Consider the following 19,510-nt stretch of genomic DNA (forward strand, 5'->3'; position numbering starts at 1 on the left):
GGTGATCTGTACTTACTTACTGACAAATATCTTAATTCTGACAAATATCTTTCTCATAGAAAAATATCTAAAGTAAGTACTTATTTAAAGTAAGTACTTCATCAGTTTCCTTCATCAGTTTCTTGTGGTTAGGTGACTTACCGTTAGGTCATGGTACTTACTTATATTTATACACTACTCGTACCGTTTTCTTTTAACACGTAATCCTTATCAGAAGTTTTTTTTTTAATTTCATATTACGTTACCGTTTTGATGAAATATTTGTCCAGTTATATGCAGAATAAAATTTATTTTTATTCCATTTTTGCGGTGTTATAGTTCTAAGGTATAATTTCATTCTGTATTCCGGCACTTCGAAGTATAGATATCAATCAGACATACCATTAGGTAGGTACAAGGGCAAGTATAAGTATTATAACGATAAGTATTATATTGGTCGCAGTGTCGCACACTCTGACCAGTTAGTTTTGTAATGGTGTATTATGATTTTCATCTGCAATTTGCAAAACGCGTTTTCTCAAATAATATTGTTCAGTTCATTATTAAGAAATAAATGAGTCGTTTTACCAAAAAATTATCAATTCCATAAAATTTACGAGTACAGTAACTACAATTTCTAGTAATTAAAACTTAAAAAAATCCGATCCGTAATGGATAGTCATAATTTCCATAAGATTCATAGACGTCTCTTTCCATTTGATGCTTTCTGGACCGATCCTCCAGTTTCCTGTCCAGATACTCCTGAACACCATCTTGACTAGCCGACGTATTACCCACGAAGCGGCTGCAGTTATGCTCCAAATCCGACCCACTGGCGTGGTCCGAATATCCCGAGCCGACACTGCGGAATCTCCGTGTCCAACTTGACAGGCCGTCCGCCGTACTCAGCGGTATTTGTTGATCACACATGTACGTCCAGGACGTCGACATCTCCGTCCGTGTTTTCATTACGCGGCCCAGGATGGACTCACTCCAAGCCAGCTCTTCCGGCAACCGTCCCAGAAGGTCAGTTGCGTAAAGATCGACTTCCGGTACTTGTAGGAGATACTTGATTATACTTTTTCTCCGCAAAACAACTGCCAAATGCAATGGGGTGAAACCATTGTGCTCCTGGATATTTGCACAAAATGGATCTTTTTTTATCAGCAACCGTACAACGGAAACATTGTCGCCCACTTCGATGGCCCGGTGTACCGCACAACACCCGTCCACAACATTTATCGCTGAGACGTGATTTATGGTGTAGTTGTCACGAAAAATCGTTAATACACAGTCAGTATTCGTGGTCTCAGTGTTACCGGAGATGTACTGGAATGCGTTCTGACGACCGCTTCGACTCGCGTCCTGCATAGTTTTAACATCGCCAACATTTTGATACTCTGCTTGAGCAATGTTAACTATGTCCAATCCTTTATCCACTTGAACAGACTTCGATTCCGCATCAAAAGGCCGGCATTCTTGTTCCGCGCTCTCCAGAAGGAAATCCAAAATCTTCAGGTTACCAGACTGTGCTGCTACCATCAAGGGCGTATCACCGATATGATCACGAAAGTAATGGTCGAACTGCGACTGCCACATTGCTTTCAGAGTTTTCAAATCGCTTTTCTCAATCGATCGGAAAATGGCGATCTGTCGGGGTAATCTATGGGCATCCAGAACGGCTTGTACGGATTCATATCGTGAATGCAAGAGGATCCCGTCTCGAAAATAACCGCAACAACTGGCACCCAGCGACAACAGCATCTTCAACGCGTCCGCATGTCCCCCTTCGGCGGCCAAGTATACTGGCGTCTGTTCGTAACAATTCAAGGCATTCAAACAAATTGTTCTTTTCTCCTTACAGATCAGCTGCACGACAAAAGCAATGATATCAGCGTGTCCCCCACGAGCAGCAGCATGCAGGACAGTGTCCATGGTTGGACGATGGCGTTTAGTTACATCGCCTCCATATTCAACAAAAACTTGCAAGGCTTTCAGCTGACCATTTCCGGCCGCTAAAAAGACCGGGCTTTCTTCACGGGAGTTGAGAATGTTGATGTCGTCTCCTGGTTCGAGAACGGTCAAGGAATGACTTTCGCCGGCTGCAGCCGCAAAAACTGCCGGCCGCACGACTTGCGACTGCCGTTTCTTGGAAGTAATTCGTAATATATCGGACACACTGGCCGATTTGGCTTCCTGGATCGCTTGCTGCAGTCCTGTCCAACAAATACGATATTTCATCATGGTCTGGACTATTTCTAATTTATCGTCCTGTACAGCGTAGTCGAGCGCTGACCTTCCTGAAAAGTCCCGTAACGACGTGCATATTCCACTTTCTAACAAAGCTTCAAGTAGAATCATCTTCTTCTGAACCACTGCTCTTATTAACAACGATTGTCCATTTTGCGGATGTTGAATATTAAGTGGCATATGGGAAATTTTCAGCGCATCTTTCAATAATGCCTCGCTTCCGGGTTGGTCCAAAATCCAGAAAATCAGAGGCCCTTCTTCGCCAAAAGTGACCGTCAGATCATACGCGGAAACTGTAGAGTGAAGTAAATTACTAGCAACCGCAGCGCTTTTTATAGTTTGATACCGCCCCCATCGAAGTGGCATTAGCTCTTCCTTAAAGCGGTGCCGAAGTGATCCGCGACATAGCTCTTCCGGCAAACTGTTGTCCGCTGCAACGGCATTGGGATTAGCATTGTGTTGCAGCAGCAGTCTGAACACGGAAAAATGGCCCCGGGCGGCAGCCACATGGAGCGGCGTCCGCTGGGAGATGTCCTCGCAGTAGTTAACATCGCCTCCGAAGACCACAATCAACAATTCACACAATGTGCTCTGTCCATTCTTGACGGCCGAAAAGAGTAAAGAATTCCACAGCTGTACATCGGCACCCATCGCCTTCAGTCGAAGCAGTACGGTGACCAGCTGCAGTGTAAATGGAACGTCGTAATAAAACGGTTTAAGAATGACCGTCGTGTCGTCGTGCTCGAGTACGGTACTATCCAGCGGACTGCTGGCACGGCAGTAATCCAGATGCAAGCCTTCAATAAAGCCCTCAATCATCGCTTCCGGTTCTGTATGGCCGAACTGCACCAGCGCAGATTTATTCCTCCATAACGCCGCAGTCTGCAGGGCGGTGAAGTTATTCGTCAACTGCTGTCCGGGGAGGACTAAACCCAAGTTGAGCAAAGCAGTCAGAAGGGAATCAGGACCGTTCCGCACAGCAAACAACAATAGATCATTCAAAAAACTATCAACAGCCGCTTTTCCGGAAGTATTGTCTTCAAGTTGCGCCGATTTGGCTACCAGACCACTGATCCAGCTTTCCATCTTCGATGCCGCAGGCCACTGAACGCCGGCGTCTGCCTGCGTGGTCACATTGTCTAAACAGAATCTCCCGAATTCCTCGAGGAGTTGGTCTCGAAATTCTAGTAATGATGGCAGCAAGGTGATCGTTTGTAGAGAATCCAAATCTGCCGGTGGCGAGTCAGGCGTCAGGTGGGAATGCACGGACGACTGTCCGATTCCCGAATCGGATAAGTCCTTCACACCGCAAGCAGTTTCCTCCATAATGTCAATTACAACGCAGTCTTTCAGACAGGGTTTAGAATAATACGACTGCTCAGTCTCCAGTAATTCGTTCTGCATAAAAACATTTTTACGGTATAACAGCATATGAATACTTTTATTGTTCAGAAAAGCGGAAACAAGGCGTACGATGCTGCTATACTATATACGATTATACAGAATATGTCTGTACTCTGTAGAAACTTGTAAAAATAAGTAGTAAGGTAGTTTCATAAAGTTTTTTGTCTAAAGACTAAAGATGCTCACTTCACCTTACCTCCATATTTACATGCTCCGTAATTCTGATAAACAGACCAGGTGGTATTTCGTAAGACGACGTTACGAAAACTGATTTGTCAATCTGCATTATCTGCACATTGTGCACAACAGTGCAATCGAAACAACGCGATCCAGCCGACCTACAAATTCATATGTGGACAATGACCCTATACCCAATACATGTATGAATGTACTGTCATTTCATAAACACTGAAGCAAACGCTTGTATACAATTGTATCAGACAATTTCAGAATGGTGCATTATCATAGAAAGATTTCGAAGTAATCTTTGAATGCATATCTCAGCACAGTTATAGACCACCGACAAAGTGATTAATATGAAGCACTTTGCCACCGACATCCACAAGGACCGTAGCCAAACGGATTTGCAAAAGCATGGAAGCGATACTGTACTAATGGTAAGTGTGCTTTACTAAAAGTCTAAAACCAAAGTCTGGAACGCTTAAACCAAAACGCAATACGCTAAAACTGCGGCCGGTGCAAGTATCGTAAAGTCACTACTGATGCACAACGGCAGCGTTACCAACAAGCGATATGGGATTCTCTTATCACTTCCATAGTTCCATTTAATACGAGAAGCCGATAACGGCTAACTATGTACTATGTATCTTCTATATTTTCTGCCCAGCTGATGCATCAGTTAGACAAACTTTATCTGTAACTTCTTTATCTGTACCTTTGCAGTACGCAAACACGTATTGCAGAACAGACAATCCAATTAGGCCAATCCACTTACTTCATCTTATCACTGCCGTCCGTTCTTGAAATTTAACAACATTAAGAGAAAAAACTCGTAGCGTAGTCCATCAGTGTGCACAAACTACTCTCCAATCTCCATTAGCCAAACTGGAATTCTGAGGATGAGGTGAATATTAACGTCTGTTCCGAAATTGCACAATTCAGACAGAAAAAACACCATTCCCAGTTACTGTTAGATTCCGCGGTACCAAGATGTGCTCCAGCGGTTCCAGTAAGTTCTAAATCAGGAAAACCATTGGGAGCACTGACAAGTGAATACGACGATACTCGTCGTTTGTTTGTACTCACTCCTGCGAAATGCAATGTGGGGTGGATCCGACTAAGTATTTGCTGTGTCATTATACAAATATTATCGGTCTGTCTGGTGCTTAAATCTTGATGGGGCACCCTGTCTCGAACCGCGATGCACACACTTGCAATCGCAGGCCAATGGCCATTTTTGCCATTCGCATGAGCTAGCAATTTCCAGTCAGAGTGAGAAAAAGCAAAGCTGTAATCTGATAGGATAAAAATCATAAAACAATAGTCTGGAAAATAATCTCATAAAAAAATATTCTTCAGGTATCGATTCTTATTATTTAGGCGGCATATATGTAAATTCTTATTACCAGTTGAATTTGCTCATACTTTTCACAATGAGCGGGTTTGCCCTTGTACTGGGGATGCGGATCTGAACAGTTGCCCTGTAGTACTAGGACAAGACCGACAAGTAATTAAAGCGGATAAGTGCCAAATTTTAATGATGATTTACAGCTGTTGTTTATGATTTGTGAGCATTCCTTTTGAAAATAGGTACAGAGTCTGTAAGTGTTGTATATGAGAGGCAAACTTTTGCAGTTGTAAAAATTAGCAATAATGATATAATCTGTCCATGCTTTTAAGTCCACACTAACAGAGTTGCTTCGTTCCTTCCCCGATATAAAGTGCTACTGCGTTTTCGCGGGAGAAAAACTTATAAATACTTCATAATCGATCACAACAAGGTCACCAATGGAATCATGCATCCATCCGGAAATATATATATTTTCATTCTTCTATCTACATTAGGACTCCAAAATATGTCGAAGAAAGGCGATGTAAGTTATGGCGGAACGAAGAATTTCAATTTTCGATAGTTTTTTATCTGGCGGATAGATGTGCAAAAGTTTTCGTAAAGCCGCGAATCCCAAATTGAATGCTTCGATACGTGCCCTTTCCCGTGTTGCGTGAGCGTGTCGGTATTTTTCGGTGCATCTTCTCCTATGTAAAACACATCAGTTACTGTATTTTAATAGTATCAATTTGCAGGTACTCAAGGTTGTTGGATATTCTTTTAATGTCGTGTTTATATGTAAATACCTCTGTGCATTATTACCGGAAATAACTACTTCTACAGAAGTATGCAATAATTATACGAGTACTGTAAGTATAATGTATAATAGTATAATAACTAAGTTAGCAGATGGACAACGTTTTGCAGCGTCCAGCTGGGTTCACCTTCTCCTGCGCTCTTCTCGTGATAAATGCTGCAGAGCAGGATCACCGTTATAAGCACGTCGTTGTCTGCGAGTACCAGTCTTGTGGGTTCGAGTTCTTTGCTCAGATTCGCATAGTTTGAGGGGCTCGGTATTGCTCTTGATATTTCCCATACCAGTGATACAAGATTCTTGCATTTCCTCTCCTGTACAAGTCTGGTAAGTCTCCAAATCGTATACGCTCTGGTCGTCGAAAGACATATTTTGAGAATATGAGTCAGGCATTTCCGGAAAACTGCAACTGGCAATTTTCTTCTACGTGGCCAGATGGAGTGTAGTTCTAGAACATGCTGGCGTACATTTCCGTCACATAATGCAATAAAAACCAGAATCACACGGAAGTTTTTTTAACAAATCAATTAAATATGCCAGTGCTTTACTGCGCTACACGGCAATGCAATTTTTAAGATTTACAACTGCATTACTGTAAAAGAAAAACTATTTCTGTACCTGCATTTAAATCATGTACGTACAACAAAAATTTCAGTAATTCAGGTTTCCAAAGCATAATCATAGTGAATTATTCGGTCATGCGTTCTGTACTTAACGCGGAAGCGTATTATCAGAACATAGGCAAGTACAACCGCACATATAAAGCAAGGCATGACCTTTCTGGGATATAACCGCCTGGATTCATGAAAATAAAAATAGGCAAGAGCAGCACCCTTACCTAATTTTTTACTGGTGGATTATCCTGGCACTAAACAAGAGGTATAATTATATAAGTTGATTAATTGAAAGAAAAATTAAAGCAGTTTAGGCGATTTGGATGCACACAACCTCTTGGATATGACCTGTCACTAAAGTTTTCAAGTGGCTGTTTTAAACTGCTACTGTAGCAGTTTTACTTAAAATTTACTCCAAAATTAATATCCATAAAAACCTCCGGATGGTTCAGTAGGAGAACTGCACAGTCCGTAGTTCATTCTATATCTGCAAAGGTCGCGCGGGGCAGTATCAACGGATTGTAGTATGTACTTTAGCACAATAAAACGCTTGAATGCTGGCATTCGACATCAATGCCACCATTTAAAAATTAATACTGTATCACATACCACTATTGTCATCGTAACTTGCAGTATTAAGTATTCAGAAAATCTACCAAAACATGAAACACTTTTATTTTGCGAAAAAGAAAACTGGTGTAGGGCAGAAATTCTTGTTGTGCTAAAAACGGTGCTGTCATCAACGCGAGCAGATGTGGAGGAAAATAGGAAGGGATTTGGAGGTGCCGGCCTGAAAGAGTGTCGTCAAGGGAATTGTGCAAGTAGCATCGCGGATGTACAGCTACGCATCCTGCCGGGATGGTGCATGATGCCGGTCGCAGTGACCATCTGGAGTAGATGGATGGCTGGGCCGAACTCCAGCCGTGACCAGGGCTGGAAGGCTATCGCTGGGCGGGGCCATCTGTGCGGATAAGAGTTTGCTGGAATTGATCATCATCCCCCAATCAGTTCAGACTTCCCATGGATATACAGATGTACACGTAAGGATATAAGTCAATTGGCTATAAGCTCCATAATATCCCTTCCACGGTCATAATCTACTGCTTAATTGCACCATCTGCGATTGTGGCTAGTTAAAAACAATTGTCTTAATATTTTTATATCGAGCGGAGAAAGTCCTCGTAATAAGTTTGTATTATTGTACATTTTCAAATGTGGAATACGTAGTGTAATGTACCATAACAATAATCGTAATCGTTATTATTGCAAGAATAAGTAGTAATCAGTAACTATTTCGTGAACCAAAAATGTCAGAATACTTTTGGTTGAAAATATAGTAAGCTGTACACGCAAGAAGTACGCAAGAAGTATACTGCGACAATAGAAATATACAAGTGTATGTAATATAATTGGGACGGACTTCCTATTTAAGTAATTGAACAAACTTCGGCAATTATGCACAGCGTAACAAGCCGGAAAGCGTGAATGATTCAATTTTAGCCTCTTAGCGGATTTAAAGCGCTTTCGAGTGCAAAAAGGTTAATTTGTTACTACAGTTTCGCCATAGATTTTGGCAACTATGGTGAAGTAACACTGGTTTCAAAATGACCAATTAAATTTTCTTTTATAGTCGTTGAAGCTTTCCGGTGCACTGCCTAATCTATTTAATGAACCAGCTATTCATATTCTTTGAAATAGCAACAACAAAATTACTTACAGTACTCGTACTGTTTATACCGCTAAAACTTGGAATATGTGCTGGCATAACATTACTAAATTAATAATATAATGTTAGTTTAGTAATATTATAGTAATGTATATTATATAAAGTGTTCAGATAGTTATAGAAGTATATATCACCTAAGTATAGCGTAAATAGATCATGTACAAAGTATACATATTTATTTTGTCGTCGGTGTCAGAACACCACACAACCATACGTTGTTAAATTATTGGTTGGAATATTTCTGCATTTAAATATTAATGGTCACACTGTAGGTGCAAAGTCGTACAAGTCCTAAAACTTCAATCCTGAGTCCTGACCCGAGTAAAACAGTTTGTAAAAAATACGTTACCTACACGTTAGTTAAAGGCCAAATTCGAACATGTTCGAATCATCTTTGGAAAACGTTCGACGTTTTGGAAAACATCAGGAGTAAACCGATTTCTATAAAAGCATCTAATGTTACGTTTCGTTGCCAACTTGCTTTCTGAGCCTTGCGTTTTCTGTCAAATGGACAAATCAGTTTGTAAATATATTACGGATATTTGTGCGCATTTTTTGTAGATAACTTTAAGAAACCACGGTGTCGATAAAATCTAGAGATAGAACTTTGCACCAGCATGCACAAGTTAATAGAGCTATGCCGTATTACGGAAGCACAGCTGCCCAAACAACTTCCGTCAAAGGAGAAGCTTACTGGCGTATCGACGATAAATCGCAAATGCTGAATAGCCCAGTAGTTGGTACGTAAAATACCTGCATTTACTTCACTCCACAAAAATATATATTCCGAAGTATATTTTCCACTTTTCCGTATTTTCCACGATTTTTATGACGCATATTAGCACCATTATTACAATGCATTTTCCTAACTGGCGTTCCTTACGACACGTAGTACTCATTCTCATCATAAGCACTTCGGCTTATGCTCTCTACGATGCTGATGTAGATATCGGAGTATACGTTCTCAATGACGAAAACTTTAATTCTACTGTGTATCAGTATACGGGAAGTCATTTAATGCGAAAGGACAGGACCACCGGAAACGTAACATGGATCGTCCAGTTTTACAACTCCTGGTGCGGACACTGCATCAAGTTTGCTCCGACGTACAAAGCTTTAGCCAAGAAGCTTCAGCATTGGAAAGATGTGGTGCGACTTGGGACAGGTACGTACAATGCGAGCACCTGTAGACCTGTAGTACAAAGTACTACAAACATCTTTGTTATCGTGTACTGATCATATGAAATTCTGATGTATGTCATAAAAATGGGTTTGTTTTTTTCATTTAAAATCTACTCATGATCATTAGCCTGAGCTGCATATTTTTATTGTCGAATCCGGTTACTGGTAACTTGGATAATATATATTATACAGTAGGTGACGGCCGCTGTGAATACAGCTCCATTTTTTCAATAGCAAAACTGTATTAAGCGGCGCGTATCTTAAGTGTATTTATTGACTATAATAATAATTTTTATTATATTGTTGCTTGGACTTCAGTGGACTGCTCGTACAATTTCAATCGACCACTGTGCAGCCGCTTCCAGATTACTGCCACTCCAGCCATTCGCACATTCGCACCGTATTCCGATTCATCTTCACTTGGCGATTTGCTGGAAGCAGAGAGGACAGTTACCGGAATAATGCACCAGATTCTGGATTTAATGGAATTTCAGTCTCAAAGAGAAGAATTAGCCTCCTTGCCCGATAAACCCATCCACGAAATCTGGCTTAACCTACCGGCAAGCGTCGATGCGCTTGCAGTTATTGTAGAGCCTCTGGGATCGTATGTAGGGAAAGAAAGTACGCAGCTCCCGGTGAATAAACCAGTTCTCATTATGATCTGATAGGAATTAACTCAATTACAACGAAAGAATAATTTAACTGCGAAAAACTTAATTCTGGCAGCAATGTGAGCTTTCCTTAACATTAGTTATTTCTTAGAAAACTGTTTAGGCGGTGGCGAAATACTGTCCACGAGCCATTTCATAATAGTCTCTGTTTTTTTAGGCATAATGCATTTGCATCCCAATCTGCAAGCCATAACCGCCAGACGAGCGATGAGCACTAATCAGAAGCTGCTAAACAGCCTAAAAGCTATGAATCATCAACCACCGTTTGTGGTTTTTCTGCAACGAAACCTTATCAATCAGCAAGGCATAATAGGTGACCCCTTCTCACAGTACTTACCGTTACCGGTACTTATTTAGTCGTGCGAGCGAATGGAGACATTTAAATAGTCGATAACGTGATGCTAACACTTGTCCGTTGTACGTAAGTTAACTACTCGTAATGCCTTGCAGATTTGAATACTCTCCGCGAATCCGATCCAGTACAGGCTTTCTGCGAAGCCATTTTGCGTGCCGACACCGAGTTGACGAACCGCAACAAAATCCCCAGACGGCTTCCTCTTGGTCCGGTGTACGGACAAACAGAAATCGAGGACTCGCGGCCCACAATCCTGGCTTCAGCCTCGCAGAATCCGCCGCCCAGCCGCGCGGACATGACCGATGTCAACGCGGCGCTGATCTACGCCATCAGTCACGAAGTCGCCAGTCGCGAGGTGGTAACCGGCCGCCCACTTGATGCCCTACGCGTGTTCGTCCGTGCCGTGATCAAATACCTTCCGGTGCGAGCGGATATTCTGATGGCATTCCGACAATTAGACACTGCCTTACTACGCCAGTCATCCATTCTGGGCGAGGAAATACTGCAGGTCTTACGCGAGAGCGGCCTTAATTTTGATCAAGAAAAGATTCGTTGGGGACACTGCAAGGGCAGTGTGGCGCACCTACGCGGATATCCGTGCGGATTGTGGACCACCTTCCACATGCTGACGGTGCGCGCGTACGAAACCGACCCGCCCACGCAAAATGCCATTGGTAACGATGGAGCACTGAGCGCAGCCATGAGTTACATCGAGCATTTGTTTTCGTGTGAGGAATGCTCGCGACATTTTGTCAAGTACGCCGAGAGTATTCGGCGTTACAACGTGGCGCATTTGTCCAACGCCGATGCCGCATTGTTTTTGTGGCGAGCGCATAACAGCGCCAATCGGCGCTTGGCCGGAGATTTGTCGGAAGACCCCGCTCATCCCAAAGTGCAGTGGCCCGGTTCGATTCAGTGTCCACGGTGTCGAGCGACCAGCCAGCCGGTGGCATCGGATGTGTGGAATGAACAAGAAGTGCTCAAGTTTCTGCAGCGTTATTATGGGCGGACGCCCGTTGGAATTGTCGCATAGTTATGCATTGCGGCTAGCATTTAAATTATTTTTTGCGTTGTCGTTCCTTTACAATTGTAATACGCTATTGTGTACAGCAGTGTCAGGAAGTTAGAAAAAGTGTGCTACAGAGAATGTGGCCACGCAGTTCGATTTCGAAAAATTAAACAGCCACAGATCACAGTACGTTAACAGATTAATGATTGATCCCCTCTTCTATTTCGTACCTGCAAGCTGGAGCTGGTCTTTGAGGAAACAGCACTCATTGTTGTGATTATCAATTGCAATGCATAGTAATATTCAATTCGCAAGTAGTTCTACTTCTTGTCAGAACAAACCACTCACCCCCAACTACCACACGAATTATACTTACTAGAAGCAAATACATCCGCACCTATTTAACAAATTATTTGTCGACACTTTTAATTGACTTTCACAGATTCTTTTCCTTCGCGCGCTGGCAAACGGTATGTAGTGCTGCAACCCTGAAAAGCATTTGCAAAAAGGTTTTGGATACCGCACGTATTGTACAAGCGCTTGTAATAATTTAATCGGGGGTAAGCTGTACATTCGCACAATCGTATTTATTTTAATTACTGCACAAACGGAAACATGTACGTGCGGGAATAATACGCGGATTACTACTGACCTTTCAGTCCGGCTTATGTTCGCCCAAGACGGACCATCATAACCATCTTCCGTAATATCCGGCCGTAAGTAGTTAGAATCACTCTGGACTACCGAGACCTGTATTTCAAAAGCATGAGCATCTCAAAAGTCGCAACGATGAAGTTATTACTGTATGCATGCACAGCAATGAAATAAAACCTACTGTACTCACTGTAGTAGCAGAATAAAACAAATAAGTTGATACTTGCATGAAATTGGTTACGGATACTACTGCAAGTTGATTTAGTCTTACCGCAGCACAGGCATCGGCTAACTTGATTCTGGACAGATCATCATAAGTGTGCGAATAAATGTTGGGCAGTTCAACAAAAGTGGCATTCATAAATTCTGGTAACGTCAACAAAGGTTTGTATTAAACCAATACAAATTTGGTCACCCAAATGCAAACGCAAAATTTGTAACCACTAGTACAATTTACTATCCTGATAAACCAACCTTATGGTGGATATTCAAACGCTAGAACATTTTGCTACAAATGTTTAACTGCCCAAACTTTGGACATACCGGTTAATAAATATCCTAACAAGACATCATCATTCAAAAAGTCCTCATAATCCGAGTTGTATGCGGCAGACAAATTCATAAAATTTAATGGATCGCTCTCCTCCATCATACTGCTTTTCATTCGCTGCATCATTGCATCGTTCAAGCAAAAGAAATCGCCATTGGAAAACTGGGCCCCCAAGATTCTCTGGACAAGTGAAGACATTTTGGCTTGTATTTCTGAGTTCTTTAGAAAAATCACAGAGGAGCTTGGCCAACCAAGTTGGCAATATGCGAAGCGGGCTGTTCAGATAAGTAAAACAAATAACAGAAGTAAAAAAATAAGAAAATAAAAAAATATTAAAAAAATTAAAAAATAAAAAAAAATAAAAATAAAAAAGAACTAAAAAAATTAATAAAACAATAAAACAATAAAATAAGGAGGGGAAAATCGAGTGGAATATTCTAAGCTAACAACCAATCACAGCCTATAACAAGTACAACCCCCACACGAAAGTGATGCGGTCAGAATGCGAACGTGCGCATTCTGGATTCGTTTATTCTGCACGATTTCTGAAACTAACGACTTTTAAAAAATCTATGCTATCATATTTTTCTCCTTCAATTAAAAGCCCAGTTGGCTAGAAATTCAATGGTCGAAGTCGATCGGATTTCGCGCCAGCTCCGTTGGAAAATTGGACGTTCTGCAAAGTGCTGTTAAAATGTGCGCAAGCGATGAAACGTCCGTATCTGAGCGCATACCTGGGATGCGATTTAGAGACGACCAACTAACTACATAATAGCAACACTCTCGAATTTGCGCAAAGTTTAATTGGAAATATACAGAAACACGACCAAATCAGCATAGTTTTTCCGCATCACTTTCGTGCGGGCGTACGTACCCATCTTGATGACGCGCAGAGTCCCTGACCCCTCCCATACCTATCAAATCTCCCGTAGACTTTTGCTCGGATCTACCCTTTACATCGGAACGCTGTCGTCCCGCTTCGCAGAATACAAGAAAAACGTGCAATGATGCCAAGTTTAGGTATACGTACCTTGTGATTGCGAACTAGATCACTTATGTTGTATCCATATTCAAGTGACCTTTTCCCGACGTAGAAATGTGTATGATTGCCCCAGTTTTGGGATGTTATGTTTAGTAACGATGCATACAAAATATCGACATTCACGTAGGCATCGTCATCAAAATGACAGAACCACCTGTAACATTTGAGCGCTATTCCCAAATCGACACCAACTGCTAAACATCCATTTTCACGCTAGTAATCTGAAATTTTCCGATCAGGGTCAAGGCAATCTAACATATCTAGCTAGCCAGTAATCCACTACTCTAGCAGTTGCGAAATATAATGCTACTTAACTAATGTTCAAAGGAAAAAGCAGCGCGTAGAAAACGGCTGAGGCGGTATTGTGCACATACACACATATAAAGCATGAAAACAGCCCTAACAAATAAATTAAAAAAGTATCGCGCGCATACGATTTGGTTTATATTATATTTTCTATATTATATTCATGCAAAACATTCGATAGCAGGACTCGTACTTATATTCGATATCTTGGTGCTATAAATTCTTACTTTGGCATGGGATTCGAAGCTGAAAAATCATAAAACTCCAGAAATTCTTGGTTTGTTTTGCACGCTAGGGCAACCCTGAAATCGTTTGTAACTTTTAAGAGAAAGTAGTAAATCTAGACAAATTTCACCTCACCATCAGTTAATTCATTCGAGCCAAGCTTGATTAACTTACCGCAAACAACTGAACCCAAACTTTAGCTTACCCTCCATGAATAGTTTCGCAATCAGAGTACACTATCGCCAGCTTGCTAGATGCATTTGTCCCTAAAGTAACACTTATCTGAAAGGCCAAAATGCGATAGGAACTCTTAACAAAAATTTAACAAGCTTCACTGTAGGGACAAGCAAAAAGCCATTAAAATAACCCAACTAACACTCCTACCAGTTTTATTACTTAATAAGTACTAAAAGTAGTAAATATGCAAGGTTTTTTATATGCGGCATCATAAATAATTCCACTTTTAGAATGCGAAATTGCGATTACAGTACAGGATCACCACAGCCCACTATTTAATTGCTACGTACGGGCTGTGGTATCACGGATTCTTCATTTTATGGCACTGACCGAATGCGTCATCAATGAACTGATTGTCCGGTTTCTCGTCGGTCACTATCGTAAACTAAAAAAATCGAAGTCTCGAACTAATAATTATTAATCATGATATACAAACTGCAAGGCGCATCTTTGTACATATATATTTTCATCGGCCACAACATTTTTTACAAACTAACTTAAGATGATAAGATTACTAGCAAACATTTGCATGTTGCGATAATAAAAACGATAAATAACATAAAAGCTTTTTCTACGCTGCCATAACACTGATTCCTCTTGTGCCACACGTATAATCATCAGCAAATTGACAGCAATCAATACATACAGTAGTGCAATGTCAAGGCAAAAACACATATTGCTTGATTGAAGCTACATATACGTATATTTTACCTGTGGAACAACAAGTCTTCCTTCATTGTCTTTCATAATCAAGGCCAATGGAATCCAGGTTTGCAACAATGGGAGCAGTCGTTTTCTGTGAAACTGGAAGCTGGTTCTAATGCTTAAATACAATGCGAAGTTTGACTGATCGCTGTTTCGCAACGAATACTGGCCATCCTGTGCGATGACTACGTACAACAAACCAGAAAGATGTTTGTGGTATGGTCGGAAAGTACGAATAAGTAAAAGAATTATGCAAAAAAGTGTTGCGCATAAAAGTAACGTTTTCACAGTTTTAGGTAAAAGAGATCCATTTCGCCAGCCAATTTTATAGTACTTTTGCACTACTGTATCATCATGAGAAATTCTGTGCTTTCCACCTTGATACATTATTTCACTTTGAGTAGAAAACTTTGCTTACAGCAGAAGAGAAAATACAAGCACCCGTACATCACATTCTCATTTTCAATAAAACGTTCACTGAAAAGTGCAAACAATCACAAATTAAACGGACAAGAATTACTTAATAAAATTATGTTATGTTGAGACCGTTAACGTTTGTGTCGCAAGTGTCGCATCACTATTTAAACTTGAAGCGCTTCCAGCACAAAAACATCGCTCGAAGCAGTCAAAATACGCACAGAAGGTACCTTCAGGTACCTTCGTGTAAAACCAGCCAAAAACGAGAAATGACCCACTTGCAAAATTTACAAACCATTTTTGCGTTGGCTTTGTATGGTTTTCTGCGTAAAACGACAGATCACTGTTTAGTAAACTGCTAAAGCGTTAATACCGACGCCAGTGTATCAGCAAGGATTTATCCATACAAAGGAAGGTGAAAAGGGATAAATTTTTTTTCGTATAGTTGAAACGTTAAATGTACAAAACGAACAAAGACTTTACGATTTATTTAGGTTTTGTACTATCTTTCTTTTATCCTTTTTTTGGACACGGCATAAATTGTGCAGCTCCACGACTCTGTATAACAAAAAGGAAGACAAAATCGTTCTATTAACCCAGGTCTTTAGTTTTCGTTTTATACACAAGGTTATATCTAGTTATATTACGTATTTCAATCATTGAAAAATCGCAACTTACCTTTGTTTGTGAGTTAGATTTACCCAAGATGTGCCATTATAACCATCGGCAGCGGTAGGGTGCAAGTAGTTGCTCTTACTTTGGCATACCGCTACCTGAAAGAAAGCCTAGGTAACTGCAACTGGAACATAAAATACTAGTATAAATTTTAAGGGAAAAAATTATCCATCGATGTTAAACCACATCACGGTTTTCAATTTTCATATATATATGGCGGTTAATATTCGCACGAATGGAAATATAAAATATAAGAATTTAGCTTACCGGCGTTATAATTATTGATTTATTAAGTTACAAGTACTGAACTGTAGGTACGATATTTCTGAGAATATGTAAGGGCAGAATGCACAAAATCTTAGATAATTTCACCGAATGCAATTTACTGCGTTATTTGCTATGTATTTACCGCCTCGCACGCATCAGTCCACTTCGTATTAGGCAAATCAGTATAGGTATGCGAATAGATATTGGGTAATTCCACGTAAGTTGCGTTGAAGTACGCTGCAACATAAAAATGCTCATGACAAAATTAGCTTGTTATGCTAATAACATAAATTTTTGGATTGATTGTCTGCATGTAGCGTACGGATCGATACAATAACTTATGTATTGTATTTCGCAGCTCTGCGTATACGTAGCACTAATCAGCCGATACAACCGATCCTCCATATCCAACTTAGGTACTTGTTAGGTATGTTAATAATTATTATGTATAGCGCGCAAAAAGGTCGATAGTCAGATATGCGATACACTCGTAAAATTGCTAATTTTGTTGTGTAGAAGTATACCAGTCAATAGAAATGCCAACAAGACATCATCCCCAATGTCTCCGTAGTGTTTTTTGGAAAGGTGTTTGAAGTTCAGCGGATCGTTTGCGATTACCATACTGCTCCTGATTCGCAGCATCATAACATCGTTAAGACAATACGCATCACCGTTAGCAAATACAACGTTCACCTGCAAACGTGAGGTTTTAATATTGTTGCAGATTAGTATTAATTAATTGTTCCGCGACATCAAACTCCCCGTTTTTACTGGCAATTTTCTAGCAGTCGTGGACCGTGGTTACCCTTTTTTGCTGAATAGCATCGGTCATATTAAATCCGTATTTAATTGACCTTTTGCCAACATATAAATGTGCCTTTTCATTGTGTGTTTCAGTAATTTGTAGCAAAGACGAATAAAGAATATCTGGATTTACGTAGGCATCGTCATCAAAGTGACAGAACCACCTGAAACAAAACTGAGCCGATTAAAATAAACGATGCGACTTCGATGTGCATTTTCATGAAAGGCCATACAAATGTACAAAATTTTATCAGATCTCCGCATTTTGTGCAACTATACGATCAATAACTAGCACCTATGGCTATACTCCACTGCACCTATTCACGTACGGTGAAGCAGTTATATACGTATTTCTTTTGTCATTTGTAAAAACATATAAAGTTACACGAGCATTCGTCTTGTTCAAATTAAGCGAAAAGCAACTATTCCAGACTTTACTTGCTCATACTTTGGCATAGGATTAAGAATCGAATGGTGGTAATACTGACGGAATTCGCGGTTCATTTTGCAACATAGATCAACCCTGCAATAAGTACCGTAGTCTGCACAAAAACGGTGCATATCCAGAATTTATAATGTACCCTTATTTGTTATTAACATTAAAAATATGCAGGTTTACCAGGCATTTTACAAGTTTTAGTGAGTGCACTTGGTATTTTGGTGCACGTGAGCGTACTTCGCGTTTTTTCCCCGGTGTACATGTAAACTGCGACTTATATACAAAACCTACGCTATCAAGTGCTTGAATTACCGATTTACTTTACCCGCGATGGGTTATCCCGCAATCGGTGGATGTAACAATCACCTTATGAAGTTTATCTGCGAAAAAACTGCTTCACTAGCAAGCACAAAATCTTATGTTTTCTAAGTTATGACGTGTATATTATGTAGGTCATACGAATGTTATACACGTATGTACTTGAAATTAAATATTCAGTGAACAGATTCCATTGTTCCAACAATTATTTTTGAAAGTATAATACTTTGAGGCTAAAATGACTAACCGAGACTATCCTTAAAATTTCCATCCGGGTGTGAATCAGTTATTATCGAAACCTGAAACGACTTAAATAGAAACCACTTATTGGTGAACTTAATTAGTATTTAAAATGTGCACCCGCGGAACAACTGGATCGTCGTTTCCATCCTTTAACGCCAGCGCCACCGGAATCCATGTTTGCAGTAAGGGTAATATTCTTGAGGTGTGGAATTTGTAACTCGTCTTCATGCTCAAATACATAAAGTTTGCACGACTGACAGGGCGAGTTGGAACAGCCAAGTTATAGATTTCCGGTGTATCGGAATGGGACGCGGCAGTGCCATCATTTTGAAGGCCATAATAGCTCTGATTCGGTAGTAATAACAAACTGCATATCAGGAAAAGCGCAACACATACCAGACATGTGTTCAAGGTTTTCAAGGAGTCAGGTAAAGAGTAAGATGTGGATACCTCCGCCATAGGTCAATTTGGAAAAGATACAACGATTCAGATGCTTTGAGGTTCGTAGCAACTGGGTTTCAAAATAGCCTGCAGTTCAAGGTTCGTTGCTCTCATACAAAACAATTTAATGCAAAATCAGGCAATTATCTGCGATCGTCTGGAGACGCCGTCGTTTTTCGTAGAGCGCGGGTTAGCAGATGGCATCCAGAACAAAACGACGTTAGAGTCATCTGCATAGTTCTGATTTCGCCTATTCAGACCGGATATCGCAAGCAACCAAGATGCGACTTCAAAAAATCCGCGTCTGGCAATTTATTTACTTACCTTACGTATATAGACAATAATAAAGGAGCTTTAATGAAAGGTATGTTAAGGATCAAATGATATCGCTATAACTTTTCGAAAGGCCACTACTGCCGCGTACTCATACAGATCCTCAAGTAAATGTTTTGGATCTTCTAGCAATACATTACACAGCTACGTTTTCGATTCTGGCCTTGGGGCAACCTCAGGATATCAAATTGGCTGAGGTCCACCAGTTCAGATGCAAGGCGAATGACCGGCAACTTTTTTCATACGCCTGATAGCAAACTTTGTGTATTGTACGAGTACTGGTAGTAATGGTGAAGTGTGTAGCAAATACTACGAATAAACTACCGACGAATAAACATAC

The 19,510-nt window shown here is 40.5% G+C and overlaps 3 protein-coding genes across 17 annotated transcripts; 1 reads left to right on the plus strand and 2 right to left on the minus strand.

Annotated features, from left to right (window-relative positions):
- Positions 1-201: 201 nt before the first annotated feature.
- Positions 202-4,906, minus strand: LOC129580901 (uncharacterized). 2 transcript variants are annotated; one of them, XM_055471657.1, is made up of 4 exons: positions 4,782-4,906; positions 4,589-4,706; positions 3,830-3,971; positions 202-3,627 (listed from the first exon to the last, which is right to left on the minus strand). In XM_055471657.1, the coding sequence occupies exons 2-4, from the start codon at positions 4,591-4,593 to the stop codon at positions 631-633; spliced, it is 3,144 nt and encodes a 1,047-aa protein (XP_055327632.1). In that variant the 5' UTR covers positions 4,594-4,706; positions 4,782-4,906; the 3' UTR covers positions 202-630. The 2 variants fall into 2 exon arrangements, with proteins under 2 accessions (XP_055327632.1, XP_055327631.1); XM_055471656.1 differs by having other exon boundaries at positions 4,589-4,901.
- Positions 4,907-8,990: 4,084 nt separating this feature from the next.
- LOC129581015 (sulfhydryl oxidase 2-like) lies at positions 8,991-11,703 on the plus strand. The gene is made up of 4 exons (XM_055471831.1): positions 8,991-9,462; positions 9,798-10,100; positions 10,308-10,463; positions 10,601-11,703. Exons 1-4 carry the CDS (start codon positions 9,126-9,128, stop codon positions 11,536-11,538), a joined length of 1,734 nt encoding a protein of 577 aa, XP_055327806.1. The 5' UTR covers positions 8,991-9,125; the 3' UTR covers positions 11,539-11,703.
- LOC129581016 (beta-1,3-N-acetylglucosaminyltransferase manic fringe-like) lies at positions 11,580-19,262 on the minus strand. 14 transcript variants are annotated; one of them, XR_008689421.1, is made up of 14 exons: positions 18,514-19,262; positions 18,401-18,452; positions 18,161-18,215; positions 17,845-17,919; positions 17,398-17,560; positions 17,117-17,285; positions 16,735-16,829; positions 16,329-16,423; positions 15,240-16,208; positions 14,859-14,913; positions 14,466-14,557; positions 13,749-14,368; positions 12,167-12,993; positions 11,954-12,002 (listed from the first exon to the last, which is right to left on the minus strand). XR_008689421.1 is itself a non-coding variant. In XM_055471832.1 (9 exons), the coding sequence occupies exons 1-9, from the start codon at positions 15,618-15,620 to the stop codon at positions 11,951-11,953; spliced, it is 1,170 nt and encodes a 389-aa protein (XP_055327807.1). In that variant the 5' UTR covers positions 15,621-16,131; the 3' UTR covers positions 11,580-11,950. The 14 variants fall into 14 exon arrangements, 2 of the variants coding, with proteins under 2 accessions (XP_055327807.1, XP_055327808.1); XR_008689419.1 differs by having other exon boundaries at positions 13,749-14,557; XR_008689420.1 differs by having other exon boundaries at positions 14,466-14,913.
- Positions 19,263-19,510: the final 248 nt, after the last annotated feature.

The sequence above is a fragment of the Paramacrobiotus metropolitanus genome, unplaced genomic scaffold (assembly GCF_019649055.1).
Source record: "Paramacrobiotus metropolitanus isolate TYO unplaced genomic scaffold, Prichtersi_v1.0 Parri_scaffold0000005, whole genome shotgun sequence".
NCBI classification, from domain to species: domain Eukaryota; kingdom Metazoa; phylum Tardigrada; class Eutardigrada; order Parachela; family Macrobiotidae; genus Paramacrobiotus; species Paramacrobiotus metropolitanus.